The 19,918-nt window shown below is 36.2% G+C and overlaps 2 protein-coding genes across 3 annotated transcripts; both read left to right on the top strand.

Moving 5' to 3' along the window:
• Positions 1–762: 762 nt before the first annotated feature.
• On the top strand, positions 763–4,680 carry LOC110855455 (BTB/POZ domain-containing protein 2). Its single transcript, XM_022103862.2, has 7 exons — positions 763–1,120; positions 1,201–1,415; positions 1,572–1,694; positions 2,144–2,332; positions 2,828–2,983; positions 3,574–3,863; positions 3,922–4,680. The coding sequence occupies exons 1-7, from the start codon at positions 845–847 to the stop codon at positions 4,080–4,082; spliced, it is 1,410 nt and encodes a 469-aa protein (XP_021959554.2). The 5' UTR covers positions 763–844; the 3' UTR covers positions 4,083–4,680.
• Positions 4,681–4,939: 259 nt separating this feature from the next.
• On the top strand, positions 4,940–10,639 carry LOC118437253. Of its 2 annotated transcripts, XR_004835978.1 has the most exons (6): positions 4,940–5,109; positions 5,621–5,740; positions 6,156–6,335; positions 6,441–6,596; positions 8,999–10,252; positions 10,348–10,639. XR_004835978.1 is itself a non-coding variant. In XM_035856163.1 (5 exons), exons 1-5 carry the CDS (start codon positions 5,036–5,038, stop codon positions 9,009–9,011), a joined length of 543 nt encoding a protein of 180 aa, XP_035712056.1. In that variant the 5' UTR covers positions 4,940–5,035; the 3' UTR covers positions 9,012–10,639. The 2 variants fall into 2 exon arrangements, 1 of the variants encoding a protein (XP_035712056.1); XM_035856163.1 differs by having other exon boundaries at positions 8,999–10,639.
• The last annotated feature ends 9,279 nt before the right edge of the window (positions 10,640–19,918 follow it).

Genomic DNA, 19,918 nt, shown 5'->3' with positions numbered 1-19,918 from the left:
TTAACCCTTTAACGTGTATGATTAACGACAAGAAAATGCATTAAATCGGGGACGCTATAGGTATGTTGTGGTCATGGCGCGGGAGGAGAAATTCAGGAGTTTTTCATAAAACTCGAAAAACTGAAAAATCAAAAATTTAACATTGAGTTGTATAGGGAAATATCCAAATTTTTGGGAAGAAAATCTTCAAATTTAGCATTGTGTTGGCATAGGAGAAATACCTCAAAATTGCAACGAATTTTAGGTCGCGGAGAGAAAATGGTGAAAATCAATGACCTCCTAGAAACGACAATTGTCGTCCTTCCGCGCCGTGACCACGATTTTTTAGGACGACTTTTGTCGTACTCCCGAATTAAACCATTTCTTATAAAACGACTATTGTCGTCGTTACAGTTTAAAGGGTTAATTATAAAATTTATTTTACTCTTGCCATTCCAATTCTGAATGATAATCATGTTTAATTTACTCTACAAATTCGTGAACATTCGGCTACATTTACATATGTAAATTGGAGGTCGATCGAACCTATGAATTTTTACGGAGAATTTGATAGCCATCCAGACAAGTTACGTTCCAATGACAACCTACGCAATTAACTTCTTAACACCTTATCATCATGTAGGATTAAATCGCTTATCTAATCGACATACTTTAGTATTGCCTCACTTTCCGCATATTATTTTTGACTCATTTACATATGTATGTGTTTAGCATAGAAACCGGCATTTATTAAATATCTATGTAGTTCCACGTCAACCGAATACTTGACTACAAAAATAAGTTCATATGGTAAAAATTGTCCTTTAATTTTCACCACCAATAAAACAAATTTCCCATTAAAAACATGGCTGATCGTAGTAATTCTCAATCTTTGGTGGCGATGGTGGGTCGTCTTTTTGAGACCGGGCTTTACTCCGACTTAGCAATTTTAGTCGGGGAGGAACAATTTCGATTTAACGTGCATAAAGTTTTTGTCGCGGGGAGGTCCTCCGTTTTCGATACGATGTTGGAAAAACGATGGATTGAACAAAGTCAAGGGCAGAGTTATACGGAAGAAGAAGGCAAAATAATTGTACACCTTCCGCAACACGGGGTTGATGCGTTTCGCATATTTTTGCAGGTTATAACCAATCATTTTTTGCATAAAAAATTGAAAATTTTAAAGAGTTTACATACGTAATGAGTTTCCTTAATTTTTAGTATCTTTACACGGACGAGTTAAAAATGGATGAAAACATTGACTTGAGCTTGGAGGTTTTGGAATTGTCTAATTTTTACGATGTTCCAAAACTACTGGGGGAGATTATTGAGCAGATTAAGGGTCGAATTGGGGTGAAGAACTGCTACGAGATTTACAGAAGGACGAAGCACATAGATAGCGCCCTGAGTGAAGAGAGTTTTGAGTTTTTGCTGAGGTAAAATTTTTTATTTAAAAAAAATTAGAAAAAATAAAAGATAATTATTTATTAATTTTCTAAATGCAAGCATACATACATGTACATACATACGTACCTAAGTTTCGTATTATAACTACATACATACATACATGTGTAATATTAATCTCTCTTCAGAAACATCAAATCCTTTGGGGAAACTGATGCCTTCCTGTTATGTGATTATGAAACCGTGAAAACCGTATTGAAGCAAGATGTCTTAGATATCGGTGAAGTGGATTTGTTCAAAGCTGTGAAAAAGTAAATTCATTTAATTAATAGGTATTTCTACGGTTTTCGGGGAAAATGTTTTATTTGGTTGGAAAACTATGAAGCTTTCACTGACTAACAATGCAGTGATACAAGGTGGTTATTTCCGATTTTGACTCGACTAACTTAAACTGTTCACGTTAAGAAATAAGTGGCCTGGGTTTTTGTTTTTCTAGAATGCCCGTGTTGTTGCCTGAGACGGAATTTTAAAATACATTCTCAGCTAAGCTCACAAAAAGCTATCACTTTTCGAATTTTGACCCGATTTCAAAACTTAGGCACAATTATTGCTCAGAATTTCTGAAATTTGAATATTTAATATTTGGAATCTAAGTTAATTATTAATTTTAATTTTAACGAATTTAACCCCTGGAATTTTAAACGTTACCAGACTTCCTGCAAATCACAGTTTATTAAAATAAATTAAAAATATTTTGCAGATGGGGAGATCATGTTTCAGATACGGATGAAGATGAAGATCGCCCACGCTCAACCGTTATGCCAGAATTATTGGAAATGATCCGTTTTCCGATCATTGGAATGCAGGATTTCGCCGCTGAAGTCGTGCCAACAGGAGTGCTTGCAAAGGACGAAGTTATTGAGATGTTTCTGTACTTTGCGAAACCCGAGTATGTATGAAAAACTAATTTATCATGTTAAAAACTTGGATGGAAATTTGACTCGACTCGGTTGTATTTACCGACTACACATAGTGTAGTCGGTAAAACTACGTGTTTATGAAAACATTTGGAGCTTCAGTATGCTCTTAAAAACAAGGCCATCCTTTCGAAAAACCAAGGCATTCTGAATTAAGCTAACCATTGCAAAAAGGTGACACATTCCCACCGATACGAATTCGCAACTGGCATGATGTCGCATTGTTATACGCGTACTAATGAACTGGTATGCTCAATGTTACAAATGCAGGTAGAGTCATATACTTATCTACATACTACGTATTTATGTATTATTCCGGCTGGTAGTAGTTTCTTATTTTACAGTTTACTTCCAATTAATGCACTAGCATCTACATACTTATATACATAATCAGCAACTAGTAATACATACCGACTAGTATTGAATTATCACCGAGTACTTATTAATATTAAAATGTATACTTCCAGAAAGACGAAAACAAAGTATGAAAGTTCTCCAAGGGTGAAAAAGTTGGTCATGGCGGGTCCACAAGCTCTCAGGTTTCCAGTTGATACAGGTAGCAGCCGTGTTACCTTTCACATCATGGAAAAAAAGATGGTCGAAGAATTTCCTGCGGAGCTACAGTAGGTATTGGGTTTAATTTTGCTATAATGTGGTTCCGCCTGAGGGAAGGGTTCGAGAAACCATGGGGTTTGGTTTTCTGGAAGACGGGTTTTTCCTTAGGGTGTTTTCCTCATCATGTCACATGCTCCATGTTATTGTCAAAGGATAGTATCCATTTCCAAATATGAGGGATGAATGAAAACCAGTTTTTACAGACCGGAGGAATTACTTCTGCATATGTACAACTGGACAATTTTTTGATTATTTATGACTATCCCAGATTTTTTATATATTTTCTTCCTGTTCAACATCCTTAGTTATGTTGTCATTTTTAGAAATCCAAGACCAATTTCGGGAATTCAGTTTAACAAGTTTATATCCAAAACTATGAAAATTTAAACACTGCGTTGTAAAGTTTGAAGAACAGTATAGATCTTGTCCCCATTTGATATGTAAAAAACTCAAAAATTTCATGAAAGTATGAAATTCCCAGCTTGAAATAGTCTTCATACATTTTATGCACGATGAATGCTTAACAATAATATTTTGCCCATAGAAAGAAATAATATTACTGTATTACATGTATTTCATTTTACCTTACATATTTCAGATTACAAGTATCCAATAGAGTAAGCTTGAGCGGAATTGTAGTTAACAGTTCGGACATCTTTCAACTTATCCAAAATCCACAGACGGTTACATTTCAACTGTTTATTCAACAACCATTATGCTTCTATACAGCACGTTTGAGGCAAGATTCCACTCAAAGATTAACACCACCGTTAATAAGCTCAAATCTCGAAATTGCTGCACAGTTTGAACTAGAACCAGGTACAGTGTATAATTTCACAGTGAAATGCTCGACAGACACGGTGTATGGGGGACCCTTGAATTCATCACGTAAGTAAAGTATTAACTAAAACATACGTTTTACGAGTACAAATGTAAATTGATATAGAGGAAAAAATATACCAACGGATTAAGCCCTTTGGCCGACAACCATGCAACGGTAGGATTCATGATGGCGATGTCACAGCCACCTTCCACACGCCAAATTTTGGCAATGCATGCCCCAATGTGAACTCGTGGATTCGTGATTTACTTTTCAGTCCAGTGTAAAGGTCCCTCTTCGGAGCCATGCGTCGCGTTATCGGATTATAACTAATTTGAATTAATACACTATTCTGAACCAATTGTAAATATTTCATGTATGTACATACATGGGAATTATTTGTGCGTGTAACCTCATTTCCATATTTTGACCCATTCGTAAAATACATAGAGTTTATTCAACACGGAAAGCCCGTATCGGAAAGTGGGCATAGTGGGATTTATGCAAATTAGGTGACAAGCGTACATAAATGCGATCACCGTATGCACAGTTATAAATCTGGTAGAGTAACGAACTTCTTACTGGTATTGACTTGGCATTAATTACCTTCCTACCGGATTCTTCGTAGTTTGTGTCTGAATGGTATGCAAATTTTATATTTACATACCACAACAGTACTAAACGGCAATTACCGTTATTATTAAATTGCCGTGACCTGCAGAGTCATATGTATAAAATGTATATCTACTCCTGCCAGTAATGAACTACTTAATACCACTTTTCTAAAAGCATGTTTGCATAGAAGCGTGGGATATGGCAAGGTAACAATTTGAAATTTTTATGTATTTTCGATTAGTTGCACTATTAAATCTGCGAATAAAACTAACGCACGCTGGTATTTCTTTGGTTGTTGATTGTTATTTCATAATTTTGAATTAAATATTATTTCGCTGAAAGGCTAGCTAATTTAAACTCGAATATGTACATGAATTAAATAATATTCACTGCAGAACATTTTATCAGTACGGCTCAGCTTATCTAATTGACATAAATTACTCGTCTTATCGCTGCTCTGATGCACTACACAAAAAGCGGTTACATCATCTTAACATAGCAACAGCCATACATTAAATTAGTAGTTCCAGTCAAGCGAATACTTCGCTACAAAAAAGTTCCTGTAGCAAAAATTATTCGTTAATTTTTGCCATAAATAACAAAAAATAGCCCAGTCAAACAAAATATGGCTGACCCTGAACGTAATAACCCTCACATCGATCGTGCCCTGAGCGAGGAGAGTTTTCAATTTTTGCTGAAGTGCGACTTTCGCAATTACAAATTAGTTTTATTATGTAATTGATAAATTGGTATCAAATTTGCGCCCACCTTATGACGAGCAAGTTGTACAATTATTGTCAATTGTATAATTCTTATCGAGGCGGTTTTTAAAATCGGATTTCCAAAACACTGATTTTTTAAATGTAAAACCGGTATTTGGTTAAATTTAAAGTTCCAATGCGGAAAGCGATGTTTATTTTAAAAAAATCGAAACACTGATTTTGGATATCTTAGTTAGGGAACATAAGCATGTACAGTGGAATTACATATTTGGGCTTGTACCCTCATCTACATTAATTTCACTATGCCATTTTCGGCGATACGGGCTTTCCACGTTGAATAAAATATATTCCTATAACGAATGTGTCACTATATGCAAATTATATGACTGGCAAAATCAATTCCACTGTACACATTTTTTTTGCACAGAAGTACCTATTTACAAATTTACATACTGTGTTACATAAAACTAATTGGATCTGATCGTTAGAAATATTAAGTCACTTGGAGAAAATGATGCCTTGTCGTGTGATTATGAAACCGTGGAAGCAGTACTGAAACAAGATGTCTTGGATGTTAGCGAAGTGGAGTTGTTCAAAGCATTGATTAAGTAAGCTATAAGATTATTTATGTAAATTAGTATAAACGGAATTAATCGGGGTTTAATGGGTTCAAATGGTGGTTTGGGTTTTATTGAGTTTTAATGGGTTTTGAGTGTTATTGGATTTTGTGCGTTATTGTTCTTAGGTTTTGTTGGGGTTTATTAGATTTAAGTAATACACTGAACAAAAATTTGTATCTGGTGTTGGTAAAAAAATTATCTACTGTTGCCTCGTCCATCTTAAAGACTGTTTCGGTTCCGAAATTATTTTTTTGTATCACTTGAAGCCTGTGATTGCAATACCTGTTGATATACCTGTAGAATAACCGTAACCATAACGATTTTGTCATAATCGTATGTTTTCAATACACTACATATAATTCACGAATATATGTAATAGAGACTAATAACAAATATTTTACAGATGGGGGAATCATACCTGCGATGAAAAGGATCCCCCACGGTCAACCGTTATGCCGGAATTACTGAAAATGATCCGCTTTCCGGTAATCGGGATAAAGGACTTCGCCACTGAAGTTGTCCCAACAAGAATATTTTCAAAAGATGAAATGCTTGAGATGTTCCTATATTTTGCAAACCCCGAGTATGAAAAACCAGTTTGTACATAAAATCTTAAAAACTAGGTTGTCAATTGACCTGCCACTAAGCTATTTGCCAATTAGTATTTATAATACTTTTATGAACTTAGGAAGAGCAAAACAACGCATGGAAATTCTTCAGGGAGGAAAAAATTACCCAAGTTGGGCTCCCCAGCGCTTAGATTTCTGGTCAATAAGACTTCTTGCCCTATTAGCTTGCGCATCATAGGAAAAGCGCCCATACAATACTTTCCTGCGGAGTTAACGTAAGTCTCCTGTTTAAACTTGGTATGTTGACATTAGGGCATCCAAAACCGGTTTTTTTCGATTTTGTAAGATCGGTTCTAGATTTTAGTTTTTCATGTACATAATACCTGATTGTTCTGAAATCGTTTTTTTCTTAATTAGTGTATAAATATTGTTACAACACATTTACACAATTTCGAAAATTTGGTGTAAAACGGGTTTCAAAAATCGGTGTAAGGCTGGTTTTTGAGAAAACCGAAAACTTCTAAAACACGAAAAATTGGAGATTGACCAAACACGACAATTCCTTCCCTAATTCTGGTTTCGTACATTAAATGACATTTCAAACTCTGCCCTTGAATACCCCAGCAGCATGTTTAGCGGAAAATCTACCAAGGCTGAATAAAATTTATTTTTAGCCGCTTTTGTCATACGAAAAATTCTAAATTGACCAAATGAAAAATTCATATTCATCTGTGGCATTGCTATTGCTCTCTTCCTCTGCAATTTGTCGTTCAATTGTTTCCAATCATCCAGCAATTTCAGTGAAATTCGATTCGTATCAACGCAAACTGGGATAGACGTCGTCATGGAAGAAATGGTCATGACAGCAACGCCGACAAACATTGAGTATACGCCGAACGGTAGGACACGATAACCTTGAATGAGAATGTAGATGACAAACCCATTCAGCGAAAAACCAATGATTAACAAGCCAGATGCGATAGAGTCTTGTAGCTTGGCGATGTCTTTGAAAATCAATTGTAACTCGTTGTAGTACATCATGGCCGATATTTTCCTGTAGGTTTTTCCGTTCATGCGATGTATGATTTGCAAAACGTGTCGCATCCTTTTGAAGATGACCAAGAGCGAAAGCAATACTACTCCGGTGAGGCGGCAAAATCCGACGGCGAAGGTCCATATGAATCCTGCTCGGACGATGAGGCGGTTAAGATGATGATAAAGTTGGAGTGATAGATTTTTTAAAACACGGGGTGGGCTAGGACCAAATATAATGTCGAGGATATACATGGCGGGATCAATGTCCATGTAGAGGAAGGCAGGCAGCATGACGAGTGGGAGGGTGACGTAGTAAAAGGCCAGAGAGAGGACGAGCAGGTTGAAGGTGTAGATTTGTGAGGGAGTACGACGATCGTAGTATCGATAGGCTGAAAAAAATTGAAAATTTGAGTGATTTTTGAAGCTTTTAGCTTGAAAATTAAGATTATTCAAAACCAATTAGCAGAAAGGTACGTTCAAAAAGGATGGTTGTTGAGTAGAACTAAAATTTATGTAGCTAACCTTGGACCAGTTCATCCTCCAAACGCTTCAGAAAATTGTACCCTCGTGCATACTCTGTTCCATTATTTTTTACCAAGATGGCTCCAGAGGCACCATAAATGGAGACTTGTGCCGCCGAAAAAAAGGAGATAAGGCTGAGAAGGGAAACTTGAGGGATTGAGGAATCCTCCGACCGTGCGATTTGTTGCAAGAAGATGGTGACATAGCAAATTGCTACGATTCCCATGCCTACAATGCACTCAGCCCGAAACCACCTCGTTTCACGGGAATCTTCACATGAGACGAATTCTTGGCGAGGGATGTCCCACATTATCGGCATTTTGGTGTACCGCTGATAAACTAAGGTGTACATGTCCAAACCGAGTAACCTCGTGGTCAGTAAGGGTTTCCAGTTCTGGTTGAAATATGTTTGGAAACTTTGGGGGAATTTGTTTTTTGAAAATGTTGGAAGCATGATGAAAAACAAGGTTATTTTACGGAGCTATTTTGTTGACTTGTTCGCTTGAAGTAAAATAACAGAATGCACAACAGAATGCAACGCATAGGATTGACATAAATATTTTTGTGGCGACGCGACTGATATTTTTTGTCAATTGGATAAATATGTGTGTAAAAGTTTTGTAAAACAAAATTGGACACAAAGTAATTTGTTTTATTGTAAGATAATCTGCACAAAGAAACCTTTGTATGTATGCCACCGAAAAGTAATATCTTGGCTTGAGTATTTTTTTGTATTGCGATAAAACGGAGCGTAGGCGAATTTAAAATATGTATTTAGTCCTGCAACAAGCACAGATATTTCAGTTATTGAGAAATTTTCCTGCATTAGTTTATTTTCATGCAGTTTGCTACGTCAGTATGTAACAAGTTCTATTATTTCAACTGGATTGAAATAAAACAATGCATGTGCGAGTACTTGGCGAAATTTAGACTAATCTTGTAATTTATTGTAAGTTTATGATTATTGGGAGTGACCATAAAATTGTGTCTCAATAGACGATGTACTTAGGTAGGGACACATTGGACATTTATTTATAATAAATACATTTGACAAGAAAATTTGAAAATAAAACCTGAATAAAACCTTGTAAAACTTTGGAATATTTGACTATGTGCCTAGGTCCAGATATTGATGTGATAAACAAGACCACAAAATGGATGTTAATCAAAATTATGGTGTTACTCCCATCAAATATCTATCAGCATGAAAGACCTTGATAGATTTTTTTAAATTTTGACTTATGACCCAATTAGGAGGATTATGAACAGTTTTACTGTAAAAATGCACAGCGCTTATAATGGTAAACTTTTACATTAAAAACATTTCAATGAATAATATTATATTTGGACTACTATTTTTTTCATAATTGTTAGTCGTTGACAATTGCAACCACTCGATTACAAATTTATAACGACGGCGGTAGAGTCGCATATGTTTACTTTTCGGTTATAATCGTAACCAAATTTCTAATAGTGTAGTATTAAATTGTCACCAGACAGTATTAAGTTCTTAAGTGGTAGTGACATGACAAAATTTATACTTTCAGAAAGAACCAATCAATGTATGCAACTTCTCCAAGGAGGAGGTTAAATACGGTGGATTTACATGCGTTAAGATTTCCGGTTAACACAACCTATTCCCTGTTACCTCTTTCATCATAAAAAGAGGATCTATAAAAGCATACCAATATCGCAATTTAGTGATTTTCTTAAAAGTATAGGGTATTAGTAAGACCTTATCAGTATGAATGAGGTTCCATCATGGAACTTCCATGGCTGATCTTATCGACATAATCGCCCTATCGCCGCACTTTCCGCATATTGTGATTGAATCATCTGCCTTTAGCACATCAACAGTGCTAAATGCAGATACTACTTCCATTCAGTAGTTCCACGTCAGACAAATACTTCACCTATGAAACTTTGTCCATATGGCAAAATTATTCTGCAATTTTTATAATAAATAACCAGCCCAATCAAGCTAACTACACTCTTAGCAACTTGGTAACAAAACCAAGAATTTTGTTGACACCAACCCTCGGTGTCAACCTCAACTCCACTAAATAGTGTCAAACCGTTGTGTAAAAGTGACACCGAGCGAAAAAAACGCGTTGACACGGTACCGGTTTCAGCGATATTCCGGCAATGGTGTCGAATTGACACGATGCGATGTTACCGCAGTAAGCAAGACTTGGGCTTAACACAAAATTGTGTCAGTCTTTTCCTTGTGTGCTCGGTTCTGCTTGGCGGCCATTGTCCTTCTTCTCCACAAAAACATCAACAAAGTGGATAAATTAATTGGTGTGTTCAATTAATTTCGAAAAAATTGTTTTTTTAAAACGTTTAAGAACTACTACCACTTTCTTGACTTTAGGTGAGTTAAAATCTGTAACATATATTAATTTTCCCTCATTTAATTAACATTATTTTACTGTGTGTATTTTTATTTTGAAAACTTATTGTTTCCAGCAAGCTAAAACTCAACGCTGAACCCAACGAGGGAACCGACGAGTAAGGATTTGTCCACCCGACAGCCTATTTAATTATGATTAAATCTCTTGTTGCCAAGCTCATTGAATTTTAAGATTTACGCATATTTTAGATCACCGTGTTAGATAAATGTAATCTTTTATCTATAAAAGTACATACGGTATGGAGAAAAAAATATTATTTAATTTGTGCGAGTACAATAACTTGTTACTTGTGAATATGTTTGAAATACTTGTTTAATTTTTTAAGTGCTTAATATTTTTAAATGTAAAATAAAATATTTGTTGCTAAAAGTTATATTTCAGTTGTCACAATCCGGGGACGATTTGCCACCGGCTGGTGACATACATATATTAAAATGCACATATATCGTTACCTAGTAGTCTCAAAGCAACATAACTGAGCACAACCTCTAATCCGTTCGCGGTGTTGGCATTGTTACAACGGTATGTTGGGTCGACACCGCGACGGTGTGCAACATAATTGACACCACGTTATGTCGATTTGACACCAAACCGGTAGAGTCATATATAGACACCGGCATGGTGTCAATTCGGTGTCGTTTTTTCTGTGAGTGTATGGCTGAACATAGTCGTCCGATGTCCTTGGCGGGGATGATGAATTACCTTATGGAGACCGGATTTTACTCTGACTTATCAATTTTCGTCGGAGAGGCACAATTTCGGTTTAACGTGCATAAGGTTATTGTCGCGGGACGATCTTCCGTTTTGGATACGATGCTGCAAAAACGATGGATGCAACAAAGTCAAGGGCACAGTTACACTAAAGAAGAAGGGAGCACAATTGTACATCCCTAGGTTTTGTGTTATAACTAATGTTGTAATATTGATCTCCATTTAGAAATATTAAATCCCCAGGAGAACAAGACATCTTCTTGTTATGTGATTATGAAACCGTGAAAGCTGTATTGAAGCAGGATGTTTTGGATATTAGTGAAGTGGATTTGTTCAAGGCCTTGATAAAGTAAGTAAGATGATTCAAATTTAGTGCACTCATATGAAATTAATTTGATTCCTAAATAAGTAAGGTCTAGCATTTATATTTACATATATATACCCATACTTATACCTCATTGTAGGGTACGAATCGTACCATCACATAAAATATTTAACTTTAAAATGTGTTCATCTGATTTATTGAGTCATTACTAATGACGTTTAGGTTAATGACATGTACAGTCAATCCAAGAAGTATTGGCAACCCTCACGGAAGCTAAACCTAATTGGCTATTACTTTTGAATGCAATATCCAATTAGCTTGAAGTTTTGCATATATTTGACAAATCTAATGTGGAACTCGGTGATAATAATCCTTTGTCGATTAAAAATAGATTGACACGATTTGTATATAATTTGTTGGAAAATTGGCGAAATTAACCCACAAAAAGTATTGGCAACCCTCAGCTTAAAAAATCATGATTAAAGATACTGCAATTTTGTTTTGATAAACTACTTCTAGTACCGCGTAGCACCTCCCCTCGACGCAATAAGAGCAGAAATTCGCCTTTAAAATTGACTCGACCAGTTTCTTTATAACGCTTTTTGATATGGCTTTGCAATCGTCTTTGGAACTTTTGGCAAGCTCGTATTTGGACGCGTGATTTCCCACTAGTCCCTCTTATCTTAACCCGGACAATCAGAATCATATCGGGAGACTGTGCAGCCAACGAAAGAAGCTTAACTTTTTCGGTCTCCAAAAATGTGCATCGTTAATTTGGATGCATGTTTGGGGCCACTGCATTTTTGGAATATGAAATTCCTTCCAGGGTCATGTTTTTTGTCAAATCTTTTCCGATTATCGTTTGGAATGATTACTTAGACCGCCTTGGTCATGACTTGATCGATAATGACCAGGTAACTACCCAGCGATCTGGTCATTTAACCCCAAACCAAAATCTCCATATGCACATATTCGTTTTTCTGAGCCTTTTATTGCATCCGGCAGACTTGAACCATTTAATTTGCTCCGAATAAGTAAAATTTGCCTATTTCGGACCAGCAGACCCTTTTTCAGTCATTGAAAGTCTATTAAAGATGGTATTTAGCCCGTTCCCATTTATTGAATTGGTTCGTTTCAGGGACCTTCGCGCCTGTCGGGATACTGGACCCTGAAACCCCATGGCATGATTTTTGATTGATCACCATATTGCATGCTATGTTGACCCCACATTTCGTACTCAAATTCAACATGGTTTTGGAAGCTGAAATCTTCCGATCTCGCGTGATAATTTGCTTAATTAATCCGTTGATTTTAGGATTAGGAGACATTTTTAGCCATATCATAGGAAACCAGGAACTAAAATTATTGCATCATGTTCTTTGGCTACGTTTCGAATAGTAAATATCACGGAGCATGTTTTCTGTCTGAGTTATCGATATCCAAGCTTGATTGTGAAGGAGGCAAGATTATTTCTCGCTCCGCCAAAAGTAGCCCGTTTGGTGTCGACATTTTGGCTCTAGACAATACCAATCTGGACTTATAAAGCACATAAAGTAAAATTCTTTCATCTGATTAACTTACCTTGACAAGACGCAGAGGTTTGTCGTGATAAAAATTTCGCACAAATAATTATGACACAGGTTGCCAATATTTTTTGGAGGTTCGTACCTGACTCGTTCGTATCAAGATCAGGATAACGTGCTGGTTATTTAATTTTAGTCGGAAGCATGATTATAATCGAACACTACAATATATTTGCCAAATGCGTGCAAAGTTTCATGCTAATTTGATAATGAATGCAAAAGTTATAGCCAATTTTGCTTAGCTTGCGTGGGGGTTGCCAATACTTGTTGGATTGACTGTAAATTGGTTACTCTCCCACTTTTTCACGGATTTACGCGAAATTTTAAACTTTGTCCTAGAGATGCGAAATTTGGCATGCACAAGTACCAACATACGCTGCATCATAATATAGCATCAATTCCCGTTCCGTTCGCTATAAATTTTTCAGGAAAATTCAAAACCAAATGTCATCCCTGTTACATTCGGTTTTTGATTTTTCCTAACGTAAATAAGTAGCCTATAATGTAAGTTAAATGTATAAATGACCTGCAGAGCGACGGGATGAGTCTAAAAATTTGCGTAAAATTAACTCATTTCGCACTAACAATGCGATGACGCCAGCGGTCTCGCTCCGAGTTTGATGAAACCACGATAATTCTGTAGTCTTACATAAATAATTGAACACATGTTTCGGGATTTTTCATAATGCTCAGTTTAAACAAAGTTATGATGGTATTAGTGCCCCAAAATTCGCATTTTTCTCGTGAACTTTTTTTTGTTTTAAGGGGAGAAAAATGCGATTTTTCGGGCACTAATACCATCATAGCTTTGTTTAAACTGAGCATTTTCCGGTATTTTTAGAACAGGTTTTCAATGTACCGTTTGGTCAAAAAATGTTGCATTTAAGGAAAAGTAGAGTTACATAAATATATATGTTAAAGCAATACGTTAACATACATGTATGCTTTAAACGCATACATGTATATATAATTTACATATTTACATATATGTAAATAAACATAGGTACTAACCACAGAAACGAACGTAAATAAATACATACATATGTATATAAATACAAATTACTATAAATATTTTCCTGCAGATGGGGGAATCATGTCCCTGACACAGATGAAGAAAACGGTCACCCACGTTTAACCATGATGAAAGAATTGCTGAAAATGATTCGTTTCCCTGTCATGGGGATGCAGGATTTCGCTAATGAAGTCTCTCCAACAGGAATATTTTCAAAAGATGAACTTCTTGCGATGTTTTTCTACTTTGCGAATCCCGAGTATGAAAACCCAGTTTATATTATTTTTTATAAATTCAGGTGGCAATTTAACACGAATACAACAATGCCAATTTAATAATGATCAAAACACATATATTTAAGTGGCTCATTTCGACACCTTCTTAAGTATATGTTGACCTTTCAAGAGGTACACAAGGGCACTTAGAATTTTGTTTAGCAAACCATACTTATAACGGCATAATGCGAAGGGCATCTCTCTGATTTTGTTGAAATTTTGGGATTATGAAACCCAATACCTCCAAGGTTGCGTGAGGTAGTTTGCGCGATGGTCAGAATTTATTAAAGTTGAAAAGATTTTCGGATGATGGCCGTTGTTTGCCCTATAATGGGCGTTTTCTACTTTGCATCGCAATCATGGGGGGTGGGGCCCCTTCGAACTGTGCAAAGTGGCGGCTTCGAGACTGTATCCAATGGTCACATAAATAAACTATAGTGTACTCTGGATTTAGTGCATATGTACATATGTAGGGATATGTACATACATATGTACTTCTGGTTTGGTTTATAAAAGAAAGATATTTTTACGTATGTATGATAACAGACGTTTTTAAGGAAATTTAAAAAAGACACCTGCTCACCACAAGTTTTGTATACTACAAAGGTCTCCTTTTAAGAATCAACCCATAGATTACTTATAAATACATATGTATGTGTATGTAAATACATAGGTGTTTATAATTGAGAGCGCATTCACTTTTCAAAAGGGCAACATTTTTTAAGAGGGTGCAACAAAGAGATTAAAAATTCTCACTGGCACACAGATACAATTGATTACAAATGATATGTTAAAAAATTGTCACTTGCGTATTATTACATGGTGATAATTGTTGTCACAACTTCCGGTACGGTCATACATGTTCATATACCGAATAATTCTTAAAAACGAATATTATTGTACAATTACATATGTATTACATTGACATTTGATCAGAAACTCGTTATATTGCTTCCGGCTAGTACCGGATTGTAACCCAGCTTATATACTTGCTCATATTAAAATTATGTAAAATGTCTAGGACGAGCGAAACAGAGTATGAAAATTCTCCAAGGAGAAAAACGCACGTCACGCCGGCCTTTACCTTTAGTTTTCCGGTTGATACAACTTCTTGCCCTGTGATCTTTCACACGATGGACAGAGGGTATACAGAATACTTCCCAGTGGAACTGAGGTAAGACAACCGATTAATTTTTCTGTGATCTGCTACCAGTAGATGAATGCATATTATATTTTCCTCTTTTCGCTAAATCAGATTACACGTGTCCAGTAAACTATATTTAAGCGGAATTGTGGTTAACAGTCGGGATATCTATCATATCACTCAACATCCACAAACGGTTACATTTCAACTTCTCATTAAAGACCAATCAGGCTTGATAATTTCGAGACAAGGAGCTACTCAAATCTTAACACCGTTGCCAGGAATAATGGTTATAACACCGCGTTCGAGACCCCCCTCAAACCTAACACCGCCCTCAAATGCCTTAAATCTGATAATTCCTGGAAAGGTTTTATTGAACCCACATAAACTGTATGATTTCACCATCAAATGTACAACAGACACGGTGTATGAGGGGGGAATATTTAATTTTGGTAAGTAAAATAATAAATCAAATATGAACTTAAGCATCACAAATATGAATTGATGTATTTAGGAGAAAAATTATATCAACAGGCGATGCCTCCTCGCAGACAACCTTGCACTAGTAGGATTCATGGAAGCGATGTCACAGTTACTTCACCTAAACAAAGCACAGTGGGCCAGATTTAATAAATGTTGGCCAAAAATGTATATGAGCCGCAGTTGAAGAAACAAGAATTAGATTTTGGTGTGCAACAACAACCTAAAGCATATACTATATGAGGAAATTTCTTATAGTCACATGCCACACCCCCAGTGGGTGTGGCCCTTGGTGACTTATATTTTAACGAAACCATGTCGTGTGACATATCATTTTTCTCAGCTCGACGAGGGGAATTCGATTGAATGCTTAAAAATTACGAACCACACCCCCCGTGTGGGTGGTCCTAAGCGAACCTTGGATTTTAGCGACACCATGTCGTGTGACACATCATTTTTCTCAGCTCGACGAGGGGAATTCGATTGAATGCTTAAACTTTACGAGCCACACCCCCAGTGGGTGTGTTCCTAAGCCAACCTTAGTTATTTTAATGGTCTTTGGCTGGCTGCTGGAGAGTGAACATCATTAGCTCTCATTCATTCGTACACATGCATAAGTATATAGAAATCCGCCCACAAAATTAAAATGCATAAAAGTTCTCAAGTATGAGTAGTTTATACGGATATTTTACGAATTCGAATAAAAATAAAGCAGCTAAAAGAGACAGGGAGGAATCCAGTGACTCTAGTGCAAAGTCGACGCCTGAAAAACCTAAGAAAACGAAAGAATCCGCTAGCCCAATAACCGAAAATAATTCCCCCTCAAAAAATATGGCTACCATAGAAGAAATCACCAAATTAATACTCGAAAGTGAGAAACGTCAAAAAGAGTTCATAACTACCGAAATCGGCAAACTTTGTGACCAAAGTTCCATCGTGACCAACCTTCAAGTTAAATTTGATAAACTGTGGAGTGCTTCAAAAAAGAATAATGTAATTGTGTATGGGTACCCCGAAACCCCAGGTGAAACCAATGAAAATAAAGAAGCAATTGTCCAAGACTTGGAAAAACGCATTGGAGTGACCCTTATGTTTGACGACATCTATCGACTCGGTAAACCAGGCCGGCCTTCACGCCCACTAATGATAAAGCTGATGAGAACTTGGGACAAGCGAAATCTGATGACAAACAGGCACAAGTTAAAAGGAACAAAAATATTTGTTAATGATGATTTGGATAAAGAAGAACGTCTCACAAGCTCAACTTTACTCAAAAAGCTCAAGGAATTAATGAGTGCGAAGCCTTCCATAAAAGGAAGAATTCGGCAAGGAAAATTATACCTTGTGGATGGAGAAAGTACCACTGTTTATGCTGTCAATGATAATCATGAAGTCTTCGAAGTAAATGACAACAAAATGCAACAATGACACCAGACGCCTTTACAATCACTTCACCCTAAATATATTGTCTTGGAATATCGAAGGAATCAAAAATAAATTTAAACCATTCTACAACAAAATAATTGGTTCAGAACCTCACATATTCTATCTCTGTGAGACATGGCACACAACTCAATTCAAAAATACAACCTTGTCATCAACATTTAACATAATCGAACAATTTGGCAGTAAGCAACATGTGAAAGGCAGAGCGAAAGGTGGTTTCATAGTGGGCGTGAGTAAATCAATTTGTGAAAACTGTAAAGTGATTAAGACTGATGGTGAAAGCTGTGAAATTGTAATAGAACTTAATGGTGAAAAACTTGCTCTAATCCTAATTTACTTATCACCGACAAGTACAACTGATCTAATGGCACTGTTTCATGAAACGTCTTCAAAATACTCGAACTGCATTATCATGGGGGATCTAAACGCTAGAATTGGAAAGTATAATGAAAATAACGAGAGACAAAGTAAAGACACGTTCATAAATCAACGAGGAAGGGAACTCATCAGAATTTTACAAACCCAAGACTTCTCCGTACTCAATGGCGCAACACAATCCGACCCTTTGGGGGAATTTACATTTAGCAACAAGAACGGATCAAGTATTGTTGACCTATGTCTGATTAAAGACTCTTCGCACACAGTTTTGGATTTCGACGTACTTACTGACCCCTCCTCCTCACACTCCCCGATATTATTCAAGCTTAACCCGTCCGCACAAACCAAAGAAACTCAGATCCCCATGATAAAGTGGAACGAAGAAAATAAAGAGCGTTTCTTAAACCAATTGACACAAGAGATGATATCTGTGAACAATTCCATACAAGATTTCACCCAAGCGCTAAGAATATCTGCAGAATTAACGGGCATGCAAAAGTACAAAACTTTGTCTAACAAAACTCAGTGTCACAATCCATCCTGGTACGACGGTGAATGCCAAAAACTTAAAAAAGCGACTCAATATTCGATGAAAAAATTCAGAAACGCAGCAGACAACACAATAAAATCTAATTGGAGAAACACATACACGAATCTGAGACAGAAAAATAAGACTATTGTCATAAAGAAAAAACAGATTTCACAAATAATCTAACTCATAAATTAGGGAACGCAAAACGACCGACTGAATTCTTCAAAGCGTTGGCATATTACAGACCTAAATTCAGACAGCAACTTACGAAAATCCCAACCCCAACTCATTTCAAATCCCACTTCAGTGACATTTTCGAAAGCAAAATTACCATCCCAGAAAGCCCATCATACCTCATCCGAGACGAAATGCTCGATCGAGATTTCTCACGCTCTGACCTTGATGATGCAATTAAGAAACTCGCCAGAAACAAAGCACCAGGCCCAGACACCATACCAAATGAATTATGGAAATCACTTGAACCTCACCAGAGAGAAGCTGCTCATCTGCATCAATCATCAGTGGAATGAAGAACGCCTCCCAGAAAACTCATCCGAAATAATCATCCGCCCCATTTACAAGAAAGAAGATCCTATGTTACCAAAGAATTATAGGCCAATCTCACTGGTGAATACTTGTCTCAAATTATTTACAATTATGCTAAGTAATAGATTAAACGTGTGGTGCAGACAAAATAATATTATATCAGATTATCAGGCAGCGTATAAAACTGGGGCGGGTTGCCCCGATCATGTTTTTACCTTACAGTCTGCATTACAATGTAATCTTAAAACAAAGAAAAGTGTAGTATTTGCATGTTTCATTGACCTGTCCTCAGCTTTTGACTCAATTGAAGGCAACATGCTATGGAAAAAGCTACAGAAAGTAGGAATTAGCACAAAAATGATCAATGTAATAAAATCAATGTACAGTAGTGCAAAAGCAAAAATTCGAACATCCGAAGGTGATAGCGACTGGTTCAGATTAAAAAGGGGCGTTTTTCAAGGAGAAACGCTATCTCCAAAATTGTTCACAATTTTTCTAGAAGATGTCTTTAAAATATTTGATGAAAAAACATCACCAATTAGAGTGGGTACTGCAGATATTGATATGTTAGCCTATGCAGACGATTTGGTTGTACTAGCTAGAAATATATTCGAAATGCAAGAAAAGATAGATAAATTAGTTAAATATTTTAATGATAATGGCTTAATTGTGAACTTATCAAAAACTAATGTCGTCCTTTTCAAAAACAGAAATACGATTAAGAACAAACCTAAATTATTCTGGGGCGACTCAGAAATAAACTATGTAGATTATTATAAATATCTAGGGGTTCCTTTCTACTCAAATGTAAGTAACAAGAAAATGTTCGAACATTTCCATGCCAAGTCTAGATGGGCTCAGAATGATTTAATGAAATTATTTTACAGAGCTAAAATTACAACACTCAATAGTAGAATGCAACTATTTAACTCCCTTGTTCAGTCAGTTCTCTTGTACTGCTCACCAATATGGGGAGTTAACTTTATGGATAATTTAGAAGTATTTCAAGCAAACTTTATAAGGAAATTATTTCATTTACCAAATGTAACTCCGCAATGGATATGCAGATTAGAAACTAATGTAAAACCTATTCAAGTCATGTTTCTCAAATCGCTGTTGTATTTCTGGTTTAAGATAATTACAAACGACAGTACTCTAGTTTTTAAATGCTATGAAGAATTAATTAAACAGAGC

The sequence above is a fragment of the Folsomia candida genome, unplaced genomic scaffold, assembly GCF_002217175.1.
Source record: "Folsomia candida strain VU population unplaced genomic scaffold, ASM221717v1 Fcan01_Sc012, whole genome shotgun sequence".
In the NCBI taxonomy this organism is placed as follows: domain Eukaryota; kingdom Metazoa; phylum Arthropoda; class Collembola; order Entomobryomorpha; family Isotomidae; genus Folsomia; species Folsomia candida.
The sequence above is the reverse complement of the archived record's forward strand: the minus strand, read 5'-3'. Positions and strand labels throughout refer to the sequence as shown.